Genomic DNA, 14,611 nt, shown 5'->3' with positions numbered 1-14,611 from the left:
CTTCAATCCCAATTTCCACAAGTTCAGCAGAGAGCCAGCAGGAAATGCCTCACTCTCACTGTAAAACTGCCTGTGTGCCACAGCTTTGGAGCAGGCTCCTACCAGAGGCACTGCTGTGACTGCAGCAGCCAAGGACCAGCAGCACCCCAGACACTGGCACAGGGCTCTTGTCATACCAAGGTGTACCCCAGCACAGGAAGCAAATCTTTTCCTTATTAGTTTAATCCTATCTTCTATCCATCACTTACTGTTGTAGTAGTTTCTAACATTTCTTGGAGGCTCTTTGCACAAAAAGCTTTTAGAATTAAGTTCTCTGCACACTTCTTCGTTTGCCAAAAGTCTGCTCTGCCATTCTGCACGCACAAGGTGGGAGTCACTGTCCTCTCTAGCTTTGCACCAGTGACTTTACACACAGCTGAGTGATCCTGAACAAATATATGGGACTTTAATCATATTGTGTAGTACATTTTACTGGGTATGTAAGACTGTTGATGTTTTTTATCAGCTGGTAAAAAGACCAGTTTATCAAAAATGTGTTATATAGATGCTTGGTATGGCAAAACCCAGTTGAGGGTCAACTGCTGGTTATTGAGCTGAGGAAGCAGATGCCTGAGCTTTTTCCTTCCCCCGAGCTCCAGAAGATGCAGGACTTGGTGGACTTCAGGAGAATGCTGAAGTTCACCTACAGCCAATGACCTTTGGGGGCTCTATGGCCTTCCTCCCCTTTCACCTGGCTTCTGAGGAAGGACGAACTGAAGTGACACGTTGTCCTAGAGATGACAATCCATCCCCTGAGCAGGGCACCGCATCCCTGGCACCTTTGGCCAGGAGAGCTGTGCTGCTGGTGGGCAGCTGCCATTTTCCACCCCACAGGCGGCCCTGCAAAGAGATCAGCACTAAATCCTCCAATGCGTTTCTGCAGTTGAGTCTATACCGCCTTAAAATAAGACACGTTGATCAACAAGAATATCCTCCATCCCTCTTAAACGATATGGGTTTGAAATGCCTTGTTTCCCCGGCGTGTACTCTGGTGGCACGGCGGCTCCTCGATGAGGGGAGGCACTTCGCCAGCGGGGACAGAACCGCCAAGAGCCGACGCATTTTCTGTCAGGTTTTTAAGGCCTCGAAGCGTGAGGGAGCCGGAGTCCCTGCAGGCACCTGGAGCTCGGCAGATCCCCATGGAAGAGCCGGCAGGCGCTGCTCCCCCTGCCCGCCCTCCATAACCAGGCCGGGATTTTTAATCAAAAGCCTTATTGCCGGGGAGGCGGCGAGCGGAACCGGGCCGTGCAACGGCGGCGACTGCTCCCCTCGGCTCGGGGCAAAGCCCGGAGGGATCCCCGGCCGGACGGGCGGGTCCGCCCGGGATAGCCCAGCCCGGGCGGCCGCAGCCTGCGGGGAGCTGCGCTGCGGCCTCCCCACTCCCGCCCTCTTTCCCTCCCGTATCCCTGGGTCCGCCCGTATCCCTGCATTCCCTGCTGCAGCATCCCCTCCTCCCCTCAATCCCATCAGTAGCGGCGGCCCCGGGTTCGGCTCCCCGCGCTGCGGCGGCGCTCGGCGGCGGCTCCCCCCCCGCCGCGGCCGCCATGTTGGGCTGCAGCGCGTTCGGCGGCGGCGGTTGCCGCGTGTGACCGCGGGAGGGAAGGAGGGAGGGAAGGAAGGAAGGAGGGAGGGAAGGAAGGAGGGAGCGGCGGGGGAGAGGAGGGCGCGGAAGCGGAGGGAGGGAGCGAGCAGGGGAGGGAGGGCGCCGCCGCTACCCCTCCCAGCCGCCCCGCGCACGCACACACACACACACACACACACACACCCCGCACTCGCACCGCCCGAGGATGCCCTTTGCCCGGGGGGGCGAAGCCGGGACACCATCGCGCCGCCGGGAGTGAAGCCACCAGCACCACCGCTGCCGTCGTCGGGGCCTCCCGGCCCGCAGCGTGCGGCCGGAGCGGAGACGCCGGCGCTTTTCCTCCGCCTCAGGACGCGCACCGGGTGGAGGAGGAGGAGGAGGAGGGCGCCGTCTCCGCAGCAGCAGCAGCCGCAGCAGCAGCAGCAGCCATGGGAAGGATTTGACAGGGCTCGGAGCGCTTGTGCCGGTGTGTCGGGGCGCGCGTCCCGCCCGCCGCCCCTTGGCGCAGCGGAGGAGAAGGGGGCGACAATGAAGACTTTAGTTTTTTTGAATCACTGAAAAGCCTTAAAAGCACACTCGGTAAGGAGGAGGAGGAGGAGGAGGAAGGGAAAAGCTGCCCGGGGCAGGACGTGGCTGCGCCCTGAGGAGGGGGGGCTGCGCCCCACCCCGCGGTGGCCGCGGAGGCGCTGCCGGGGCCGGGGGAGGCGGCGGGGGGCGGCGGGGCTGCGCGGCCCCTCATCCCTCCCTCCCTCCCTCCCCGCCGGTGTGCGCCCTCGTTTCTGCTGCCTTTCGCTTATATAAATACGTAAATACATCTGTTTTTCCCTTCCCATCCGTCCTGGGAAGCGGAACCGGAGGGGCTGCTAGCCCGTGGTGCTGCGGCGGGGCTCCTCGCAGGATCGCGCTGCATGATCTGCATTGGGAATGAAGGAGAAGACCTTCTTAAATATATAACTGCGTGTGCCTATGCACGCACGGTGAAATCGGTGTCAGGCAGTCTCGGTTGAATTTGAGTGCAATTATTATTGTTAAAGCATCAGGAATGCTGTTTTTGCCCCACTTCTTACTAAGCCTATTAATTTTTTTTTTTTAGGATAACTATTTTCTTCTCTTAAATGTCATGAATACACAGATAGCCACACTGTATGTGTGTGCGCCTGAAACTCCAAGGGTTTAGTTTCAGGCTGGGAACACCGAGGTGGGCTGGCAATTAAGGACCGTCACAGTTTGACACTTGTTAAAAATACTGTTGACTTCTTTTTAAACAACAAAACCCTCAAAAGTTTTTTTTGTTGTTGTTTTTTTTTTTTTTGTTGTTGTTTTTCTGACAAAGTAATAATAATCATTAAAAAAGAAACCCCAATGCAAACTGAAACAACCATGTCTGGAGAAGTGCGTTTGAAGCAGTTGGAGCAGTTTATTTTGGATGGGCCAACACAGACTAATGGGCAATGCTTCAGTGTGGAAACCTTGCTGGATATACTCATCTGCCTTTATGATGAATGTAATAATTCCCCTCTGAGAAGAGAGAAGAACATCCTTGAGTATCTGGAGTGGGGTAAGTTTGAATGTGTTTATTTTGTGTACATCCGTCCATGTTCCTGTCTGCTTTGTATAATGTCTCTGTTATTTATGTGTGAGAGGGGATTGTTTATAACTCAGTGTTTTACTGGGAACTGTTGTCAGTTTCACTGTATTTGAATGTGGTGGTGGTGCTAAAAAGAAATCTGTATTGGTTTTTTGTCTTTGAGGTATGCATGTAAAACATGCTTCTTGTTTTTTTATTTTTCTTTTTTGACACGGATCAGACTTTTGTGTTCCTAGCCTATTTGTTTGCCTTTAGGCCCAGTTGTTGAGTTTTGTGTCCTAAAGTTGCTGGGAATGTGGAATGGTGAGGGATAAATTGTCTGATGCCTGCAAAAATATCAATGCACAATCCTCTGATTTGCTTCTGCAATTGAATCTATCCTGCTTTAAAATAAAGCATGTTGATCAACAAGAAAATCCTTCAGCTTTCTGAAATGATAAGGGTTTGAAACATCTGTGAAGATGGAGAAGATGACATTCTCTTCTTTAATATAAAATTGTTGCTGACTTAAGTAGATTGTTTTTTTCATCAGGAAAATCAAAGTTGAAAAGCAGAATGAAAATCTGTGTGTCCCTGACAGACTTTTCTTTGTGGGAGATAGGGTATTAGTAGATTTTTAAAGGAAAGCAAGTGAATGATATTGTGCCAGTTCTTCTTAAGTTGTCACAGAACTGGTTGACTCTATTTTTTTTCTTTTTAATTCTCTTTCTTCCTCCTGCTAAACTCAGATGTAAACCAGAAGATGCAGTCTGACATAAGAACCTTGATGAGAATGGTTACTGTATCTGACCTTCAAACTTCAAAGTCATGCTGCACTTCTGTATTTGCCTACAGAACCATTTACCACATTTGCTTTGTAATAAATACATCAGCAGGCCTCCTTTGTTAAAAAAAAGCATATTTTTGAAACACCTAACAGGCATTTGATTAATTAGGTGGTTGAGCTCTTCAAAATGAAGTTGCTGAGGAAAGACATTGTTTTGATAACTGATCTAACAACTTGAGGCTGATATGTGTGTGTTTTATTTTCCTGCTCCTCTCTGTAGTCATACTGACATCTAAAGGACATCTGACTCAGTAATTAAGTTTCTTGTAGTGTTCATATTGCACTGTTTTTTGTTTTCTTATTATCTGGAGGAACAGGCTATAATTAATGCATTCTAGCTAAGGAGGAAATAGTAATTAAAAGTACTTCAGAAGAATCTTTCCTCTAAAACTGTCACTGGCATACAGAAGCTGTGAAAGACTGGGAAAATACGATGGCTCCAAGGGTATTTTTTATGCAGGAACTTAGTGTGGTCTGCAGTGGATCTAGCCAGCTGATACCCTGTAAATAATAATAACAACCAAGTTCTTAATGTAGTTTGCAATGGATCTAGCCAGCTGATACCCTGTAAATAATAATAATAACAACCAAGTTAACCATATCTAGATGATCGGTGCAACAGTGTGTTTAGGACCCATTGTGTTGGGTGCTGGTGCATTCAGTGGTGGTTGTTTAATGGGTAAATGCATCATTGCAAGGCTCTGACAGTACCTGAACATTTCTGTAATAAGCTTTCCCATCTGCTGATGGAAATAATACACTGTTTTGGAAAGGCTGGACTGGAATAAGGTTTCTTGCTGGCCTATTTTTCCTGCTATTTTTCCACTCTCATGCTCCAGCTGTGCCTTAGCTGGACTCTTAGGCTTCAGAAAAGACCAGTTGCTCCCATTTCCAGGGCTGAGTTGCTGTGGTTCTCTGTCTGCTCCCAGCTCTGCTGCCCAGGCTTCTGCCCTGGGAGCTTTCCAGGAGGGTTTGTGAGGTGACATGGAAGAGCCAGCGGTGGCTGGTACCTGCCGGTGGAAGTGTCTGTGTGCATGATGTCTTTATCCTGCAAACACTCCCACGGGTGTCTCCTCTGAGGGCCAGCTCTCCTAGTGAAACTGGCGGTCTGGCATTCCTCTTGGGATCAGGGCTTAGGGAGGTCAGGTACCCTCCAGTGCTGTGGTGCAGTGGAGTTACTGAGGGTACCCTGGGCTTTGATACAATCGTGACCTCTCGTATCTCTCTGCCCAGAAGGAGAAGCAATGCAAGTGGTTGATTAGAAAGAGGTAATATGTGGTTTTAAAGTCAGAGATGTGCTGAGTAGTGGCAGAAGTGGAAGGCTGGCAGCCAGAAATCATGGACTCTGCCCGCACCTCTCTAAAGGACTCAGTGTTGAAGTGCTTTCAGCCCAGTTTTTTTTAGCTTCTCTATTTGAACAGCAGGAAAAGTAGCACAACTTTTACACCAGGGAGTTCAGAAAGCTGCTGCATGTGAAGCGCTCTTGGTTTTGAATGTACCATATAAAATAGTGTATATTAATTTATTTTTCTCATCAGTGGAATAAAACTTGATATAAACTGGTATATCTGTTGTTGGATGTCAGTTGGATGCTGGCATTTTGTAGGTTTCTGCCAAACATCCACAGATTGCACTCTCCATAATAATCAAGCCAATCTGAATGTATGGGAACTGGTCAGGGAACTGGTATGAGCTGGGATGTGTGTGTGTGTGTGTACAAAGTGCAGAGTACAAATTTACTCCTGAGAACTAATTGTCATCCTAAACTGCCTTTTGTTAAAAATAAGTTATTCTTTCTAGACGTAAATAAAATTTATTTATAGTCTGTTAATTTTAAGAAAAGGCTAATAAACAGCTGTTCAGTGATCACAGACTTCTGTTGAACAGCAGATCATTTTTTCTTGCTTTTCAGCAGTGTAGTTGTGAGGTGTTACTGTTTGGTTTTCTGGAGGGTTTGAGTTGAGGTTGCATTTGTGGATGTGTAGTTTTATACAGACTGTTCTGGGTCTGAGGTGTTATCTGCTGTGTTTCATGTAAGGTTGAACCACAATCTGACTTTTTTGGGGGAAAGGTTTAGGAGGTATTCTACCATGGAAAAGCTAATGTCTTAATGACAGCCATGTGACTGCTGCTATATTTAGGAGAACTAAGAAGCTTCATGTTCTAGTACTTAGATCTTTTAGGACTACTTTATGAACTTGTAATCTAGAGCTATAACTTATTTAAAAAATGAATCCAGGTAAAAGAATTGAGATCTGAACTTATTGTCCATATTTTGGTTGGATACTGCAAGTTTAACTCAGGAAGTGGAGAAAGTAAGGTCCCTACACTGTGAAGCTGAGTTTTAAATTTTTGTAGAATTTCAGTCTTTTTTGTAGCTTGAAATGGCATTAGACTGGTTAGAAGTGTCAGGTTAATTATTTTGTGATTCAGAAGCTGCTTTGCTTCTAAAATCCTATCTTTGGCTTTAAGTGAAAACATAATTGCATTCCCTATTCTTATACAGTATTAGTTTTGTGACTTGTTAATAAGATGATTTGATTTTGTTGTTTATATTGCATAGGTATCTTACATGCTAACACAGCCATGGAAACAGCCAATATATTTGTGTTCTGGGGGTTAAATCAGGGCACATTTTGAGATAACAGGAAGAAACTGGAACATTTAGATTTGGCTTGTTCTATGTATTTGATGCTAGTTTTCATTTTTATCTCTATTGATAGTTGTATTTGTGATTTAGAAAAGGGCTTGTCTAATTATAGCAACTGGAGCTTACCAGAAAAAGCTGTTGAGAATTCCAAGCACTTTGCTTTTTCTTTTCTACTTCTGTGTGAGTTGCCACGCTGACGCAAGAGTGTAAGGGAGGTAACAAAGGCTGATAAGGTGAACTTGAAAGAGAACTATAGTGATAAAAAGAAGCTTTTGGAGATGTTTTGGTTCTGGGAAAACTAACTTTCCTTCCAATGGCTCCAGTTTGAATTGCTTTTAGAAAGAAACTAGAACAATGTTCTTTAGGATGCATTGAAAGAATAATAGACCTCAAAATGTGTGGTGATGAAAGTGAGGGAAGATGGAGGGCACCACCAATACCATGATGAGGTCAGTGACTTGTTTAAATCTGTGCTCTTGTTGGAAAAATGTAAACTGTCCCCTAGTGAAATTTTTCTTTGATTGGTTTTGTTGATGTTTTGGTTCTGGGAAAACTAACTTTCCTTCCAATGGCTCCAGTTTGAATTGCTTTTAGAAAGAAACTAGAACAATGTTCTTTAGGATGCATTGAAAGAATAATAGACCTCAAAATGTGTGGTGATGAAAGTGAGGGAAGATGGAGGGCACCACCAATACCATGATGAGGTCAGTGACTTGTTTAAATCTGTGCTCTTGTTGGAAAAATGTAAACTGTCCCCTAGTGAAATTTTTCTTTGATTGGTTTTGTTCAGTTTGTTGTTGTTCTTGTTTGGTTTTTTTTTTTTTTTTTTTGTTTTTTCCTACTGAAGAAAGCTTTGGAAGATGGATTAAATAGTTCTCATTTCATCTCTAGTAGAACTGAATTGCGTGGTGTTTATGCAGTGCTGATATGGTCATACACTAGGCTGTCATCATTGGTCTCATACTTCTGTTATCCAGTTGTGCAGCATCTGTTCTGGATGTTGAAAATGGTTTTATCACCATACACCATATCACCATATTTTGATGTATCAAAAAATATATATATATTTGATATATATACCATATGGTGATATATCAATATATCACCATACTTTATCACCATATCACCACAACCAATTTTTCAAGACAGAGTTGTGGAGTGGTTGTCTGTGTTATCCTTCTGTTGATCTCTGTCATCGGTTTTTTAAGAAAAAATGGTAAGCCCCTTTTTGAGCTGGGTTTGTTTTTGCATATTAGTTACTAAAGAAAATAAAAATCTTGTCTCTATGCTTCTGCACCTTTTCTTTGTTATTTATCTTTATATAGGTAGGTCCTGGACAAAATCACAGCTATTTTCACAAGCTATGAGTTGCTTATATTTTGTTTTTAAAACAGCTGTTAAAAAAGAGTAATTCATTTAGGTCCTATTCTTAGCAGACAGTGAAAGACAGCAATCTTTTTCAAGTTTTGTTGTTTTGGTTTTTTTTAAAGTAGACTTTGGTGCTCAGTACTTTCCAGCCTTAGTACTATCTAGCCCAATAAAAATGCTTTCTTTTTTTTTTTTTTCCTAATTACATTCTAAAAGGTATCAACTTCTTTTTATTCTAGTCATAAAAATGGGAATACTTCCTGGTATGACATAAGCAAAACCAGTTACTGAGTTCTTTCTGGGAAAGGACGAGCATCTTGCTTGTCAAGGCCACTTAATATATGCTTAGGCATATTCCTAATTTTAAATGTGAGTTGTTTCATTGCTTGCAGCTGAGCCACATGAAGTGATGGGGCTCCATCAATGAGGAAGACATTGTGGCTTTCCTGACACATAAATTTCTGACATTGTTTACAATAACACTTTAGTGCTTATTTTATGTAATCTGTTGTTTCTGTTACACAGCTGCAGCCAACAATGAAATGCTTTTTATTGATTAGGGTAAAAGAAGTTTCTTCAGTGCTCTCAAATAGAAACGACCTTCAAATCTCTGTGTTTCAGAATATTGTGTACACATATTTTATACAGATGTAGTTCTACACCAAATTACTTGAAAAAGAAGGAAACAGTGTTTGCAGGAAAATGTGTAGAAGAATGGTTGCCCATGCAAGCTTTAGTGCTAGGTAGCTCTGTGTTTAAGGTCTATACCTTTTGAATTGTGATTTTTTTTTTTTCTCACATTTATTTCGGGTTTGATTCTTTCCTTCAACACAGTAAACTAATTACTGTAAGTTTATCAACAGTTCTGATGTGATCAAATGAGCTGTGAGACCATCCAGTTAATTCTACTTGGTTTTTATTAGTTTCCAGTAGAGTGAGGCATTAATCCATTGTAACACGTTTGTTTCTTTGCACATTTTCATTATGCTAAGTGTTTCTTTAATTAAAACCCCTAATTTTAAGTAGAAGTAAGTTTAAAGGGTGTTCTTTTTGACTCCTTTTGTTCTGTTGGGCAGGAGAAGTTTGGAAGTACTCTAAGGCTGCCTATTTTGGGGCATATTTGAGGTGTGTGTCTTCAGGTTGACTGACTTCTGTCAGTAATGTCCTGTTTGTTGCAAAGGAGCATGGCTTGCTTAGATAGAAAGCTAACTAATACTTAGTTTCCAGGAATTTTAGAAATGCCTTTATTCTGTACAGAAATTCCTCGCATGCTTTGGTCTAATGGGGACAAATGGAGAAATACAATTATATGAGTTATTCTGCTCAGTGGGCATTATAAACCTCATGACAACACAATAAATTCCCTGTTACTAGGACATCTCATGTTTAAGGGTTAATCCAGTAGGGTTTTTTTTTATGGTATGATCATAACTGTAAAATGTACTGCTGAAGGTGTGTTTGAATTTTTAACCTCTGTGTAGGATATGAGGCTGTGTATGTACCTGGTTAAATTCCTTCCTTGTATTTTGACCCTTCTCTCCTGGATTTACTGATGTATTTTTTTTTATAACCTGCAGCATATTATTATATCACAGTTGACTAAAGTGTGGATATTGTGCTCCAAAAGCAATGAGCTTAATTGGTCCAATATAGTTCAGTTCTTAGAATATATATATTCTTTATTTTTACAAAGATGGGTGGAAGCTACCTTTCTTTCAGAAGCTGTACCTTACACCCATAGATCAGTGTTTGAATCATGAATAGCAGCAGCAAATAACAGTAATTTCAGTACTGAGTCATTCCTGTGGCTGGAGAGACCAGTGTTGTTTTGAAATTTTCTTATGAATAAATTGCAAGTACAGGATTTTGAGATATAAAGTGGGTGTAGGCTGTTATCCTGGAAATCATTCTCCCCATATTATTTTCTGAAAGTGAAGTGTAATAAATTATCCTGGATATGTCTTTGAAAAATATTAACCTATTCTTAGCATCTCTAATTACTTTTATCCTGTAAAAAATTTACAATCTCCATTTGTGCAGAAAACTTCCAGAAGCAATTAGATCCTGCTGCCAAGCTCTAAAACCTGTCTAAAAGAGCTACAGTGGATAGCTGAGGTAGGATTGAAAGAAAAGGCCAGTTTCTAGACTCTTTAAGTGTTATCTTTTGGCAAAGCAAGCATTCCTTCCATAAGCATTTGTACTTGTTTAATTTGGTTTTCTTTTTCTGGCTGAACAACTGGAATATTTTGTTCTACTCTGGTCTAACTTACCTCAACACGTTATTTTTCTAAAATCCTCATTAAGCTTGGGAATGCCTCTAATGTGGACCAAAATCTTTAAAAAATGCAAGTGATTTAGGTCAGTCATGTGCAATCTTTTGTTAACGACAAGATTTTTATTTCAAATAATTTAAACATGACATTAGGCTTAATAATAACTGCAAAAACCTATTCAGACAGGTCAGTTTGCTTTATTTCTAGTAATACAGCCTAATTAGGTTTACTAGCGGTCACCATGGATAAAATCCACATGAGGTATATCCAGACTCCTATGACTTTGTGTTTCATAATTCTTCCTTATCCGTATCCAGACTTCCAGTTTGATTTAAATTAGTTTTGTTACACAGTATTGCAGATTTCTTTTATTCTTAGGGATCAGCTTCTAAGTGCACCTTCTCTTGGCAACTTTTTGAGAAGCTTGTCATAGGGACCTTGTAAATGTTATGAACTGTGGTATTTTTGTGTGCCATTTTGAGGGGAAAAGGTATCTTTTGTTCAGCAATTTAGTGGAAATGTACAGTAATTTTTTTGTCAAAAAGTGAGTTTAGTGTGCCATTCCAAGTGGGAGAGGAAAAAGTGTTTGTAGATGTTAATAAAAATGATTGCATTTCCTTCAAATGTTGTGGGAATAGAAAAGCAATGCTTCGTTGGTCCTTTGTTTCATTTCCTTTCAGTCAGAGTTCGAGGCTTGGAGGAGGATGTGGTGGAGGGCCCACAGGTCTCCATTTCTGACTCCTTCCTCCTTTCCTTTCTCCGAGTTTTTCCATGGACAGTGTTATTCCAAAGCAATTTGCCTTCTCACCTGAGGCCTTGTGCATTTCTTCCTTGCTTCCATTCCGTTTCTTTTCATCCCATCCAAATCTGAGTTTTTGTTTCTAATATGGTGTGGATATCTGTGTGCCAGTCTGATCTTCCCATGGCCGGAATCTTGGTTTCTGGATTTGGATTGGTATTTTTTCTTTGTTTTTCCCTAGTCATTCCCAAGATTTCATTATTTTCTTGGCCAGATTCATAATATAGAGATTGTGTGTGGAGAATGGTAGCAAAAAGTGAACAAATACACACAGGCCTTACCCACAGGTGCATCTATGCAGTGTTTTCCCATAAACATCCTGTACATTTCTTATTAGATCAATTGATTTACTATCATTAATCATTTTGCCTTGTTAGCTTTTGTAGAACTGGAGCCTTGGGCTGTTTGTTCTGGCTGTGAGTAAGAACTTGTGATCTGTTTTAATCCCGTAGTTTAAAAAGGATGAAACTTAAGTGGGAGTATAGCTTTATCATTTTAATACCTGAAACTAAAATAAAGCAGTGATAGGAAGGGTTGCAATTACTTTTGTCTGCCCAGTGGTTTAAGAAAATGTCATTTGTGCTGTGGGGACACCACAGTCCCAAGGTATTTCCTGTTCGTGCTCATTAAAGTTCTTTCACCTTTACCACGCTGCCTTTTGTAAATAAAGCCCTGGGTTGTCTGACTGTTTTGCAGGACACATAGTAACAAGAGGAGGAGGAGGAAATAGAAATCACATTTTGATTGCAGCTCACCGGTTTTATCTTGGGTGGGGGCTGACTTGAAGGTGTCTTAAGGCTGGCTAAATCCACTGAACTTTGTTTTGCTGGGGCTTGCGTGGGCAGAGGGACACAATCCAGTTAACAAGCAAGCTGCAAAAGCACACTGAAATCTGTCAGTATGGTTCTGTGAAGATCTTGTAGTGTTTGTACAAAAGAAAGAGCCTAGGATGGTGACAGCCCAGACTTCTGTGGCTCCACCTACTACAACTCTGTGATCCAGGCTGGTTGCCTCTCAGATTCCCTCTAGCATACAGGGGAGCTGCAGTTTTGGAACAAATTTTGAGGCTACCAGCTTCTTCTGATAGGTATTTGGTGTGAAATTCAGAAGAAATTCAGTGAGCCTCATTTTTTTCCATAACAGTTTCCAAAACTTTTCTTTTTGCAAAGAGAAAATATCTAATAGTGAAGAGGGATCTTCAAAATAACTGTTTGATTTTGGTGACGGTAATTCCTTGCAAAAAGAAAATGTTGGTCTTGTGTGTTCTGTGGTATTTGGCATAGTATCACTCAGTGTCTTTACACTGTTTTTGTTGTATACTTTGTAACTGAAAGACAAGGATTCTTATGTTAACACACTTGGAATAGTTTCCTTCTATTTCCCCCAACTTCTAAAAAACACATGATGTACTATTTTGTGATTATTTAAAAAGATCCTTTTATAATTTTGATAGGGACTGACACAAAAGAGACTTGTTTTCTCGCTGAACTGATATATTAGAGGAAATTACAGAAGCTGCTTCCTATGCAAACAGAAATTTGAAGAGAAGACCATTGTCATTTTGCTGTAGTGCCACTCCACCTCCAGTATTGATTATTTGCACCTTCACAGCTAGCAGCTATTCTGGGTAACAAAATATGTACTTCTACATTTCTGTATCTTTATAAAAGTCACAATTTAATTTTTGAAATTAAATTAGTCAAATGGATTTTTCTGGATATAAGCAGGCTGGCTAAAAATATGTACTGTCTATGCCCTTATATGTTACTGGTTTTTCTGAAAATAAGGGACGACTTAATATCTTCATTGCTGATAACCCACACACTGAAAATGCAAACACTATTTAGAGATAAGTTTACCAAGAGACAATGGTATTCAATGTGTATTGCCACATCTGGTGTGAATTATTTCATTAACTTGTTATTTTTTGGTTCGTTTTGTCCTTGAATAGCACTGACTTCAGAGAAGGTGATCTGGTAACCAGTTGCTTTTGGTGGTGCACCTTCTTAGGTATCAGTGAGGGTTTGTGCAGTTACCCTGCTGAGTAAGTATATGCTGCAGGAGCTCATGGTAATACCTGAAAAGTCTCTTCCTGGCTGATTTAGCAGAGATGTCATCTGATCTTATCAGCGGTAGCCTAGTTCTTAAATTTTCTGGGGGAGAAAAAAGTGTGCAGGCAGGGCAAGGAGCTGATGATTTGTTGTCTTGCTATACTTGTCTTGAATATTTTGCATTCTTCCTCTCCAAAGCTAAGATCATTTAATGGAAATTGGATTACTTACTGACAATATATTGCATTCACTTTGTGGTCCTTGGCACTACCAATAGGAGTGACTCTCATCCAATAAAGCCTTGATATTACTACTTAAAAATTTGCTTTAATTTCACCAGTAAGTTTTCTTGATAAGGAAACAAACAACTCTAAAGAGTTTTGCTTTGTCTTGGTCATGTAGTTCATGTTGTCAGTAAATGCATTTAACCATGTGTATGATGATAGTTATAATTGCAAAAGTTTCTACCTCATGTTGCTAGGCATTGATTTGTTCAAAAGCCTCAATGCATTCAGCTCTTAACCAGGCTGAATTTGTGGCACTGAAATCTTTTATTCACATCAAAGTGTCATACGATTATTCAAAACTTGAATAATTTTATTCCATGTGACCCTGTGACTTTTTTCCCTTCATCTACCTTAATTAGGAAGTAGAATGTTTATTGATAATTCTTACTGATGACAGGTCATGATCAGCAAAATGAAATTTTACGCTTTAAAACCGAGGTATTAAGAATATACAATTCTGTCTCTAAAAGGAAATTTCTTGTCTTGTTTCTTTCACTTCAGAAAGGGTTTCCATCTTTTAGGGTTTTCCTTTTTTTAAATTTTTTTTCCTCCCCTTTCCAGTTTAAGGAAACAATTTTCTCTAATATGTCACTGTCAGATGAGGTTGGATCAAATTAGTTCCTGTGTTTGAGGCAAGTATTTTCTTTAGTAGTTTTGATGTTATCCCACTGCTTCTTAAAGCAGTAAAGAAAACTTTATGACTGCTAGATTTGCATGGCACTTTTGCTAATGTTAGGCTATCATTTGTTACTGCTCTTAGTTTAGATTTTCAGTTTCTCTTAGACACACGTTCTCCAGCTCTCTGTGTTCCCTGTCCCTGGCATGTGAAGTCACATGCTCCTACAGTGACAGGGTGCAAAGGTCATTCCTAGCATGGTTCTAGCATCAGGGGTACAAATCCATTTCCAGTGGGGTGTCAGAGGAAATTTGCAGAAGATGGAAGATGGTAAATTAAATAATTTTGGCAAAGCTACAAAGATTTCTTCTTGGTATGCTGATCATTGTTTTTAATAACACAACCCCCCCCTCCCCCCCTCCACACCCTCCTAAAAGCTTGTGGCAGAATTTTATTACCTTCAAGAGAAGACGGGTCAAAGTGCACATTTGAATTAAGCATAATAACTTAGCACAGGGGCTTGGGGTCTTGT

At 41.3% G+C, this 14,611-nt stretch overlaps 1 protein-coding gene across 10 annotated transcripts in view; it reads left to right on the top strand.

The window, feature by feature from the left end:
- The first annotated feature begins 1,694 nt into the window (after nt 1–1,694).
- Nucleotides 1,695–14,611, top strand: part of CDC42BPA (CDC42 binding protein kinase alpha) — a 185,683-nt gene continuing 172,766 nt past the window's right edge. For 3 of the 10 annotated variants that reach the window (XM_041473981.1, XM_041473984.1, XM_041473980.1), the window contains exons 1-2: nt 1,697–2,200; nt 2,955–3,179. In XM_041473981.1, coding sequence (XP_041329915.1) covers nt 2,984–3,179 — 196 coding nt within the window. In that variant the 5' untranslated portion in view covers nt 1,697–2,200; nt 2,955–2,983. Of the gene's footprint in view, nt 2,201–2,954; nt 3,180–14,611 lie in introns of all 10 variants that reach the window. The other 7 variants (XM_041473983.1, XM_041473986.1, XM_041473985.1 and 4 more) reach the window with 4 other exon arrangements.

Source organism: Pyrgilauda ruficollis, unplaced genomic scaffold, assembly GCF_017590135.1.
Source record: "Pyrgilauda ruficollis isolate IOZ18807 unplaced genomic scaffold, ASM1759013v1 scaffold31, whole genome shotgun sequence".
NCBI lineage: Eukaryota > Metazoa > Chordata > Aves > Passeriformes > Passeridae > Pyrgilauda > Pyrgilauda ruficollis.
This window is presented reverse-complemented; position numbering and strand designations above follow the sequence as displayed.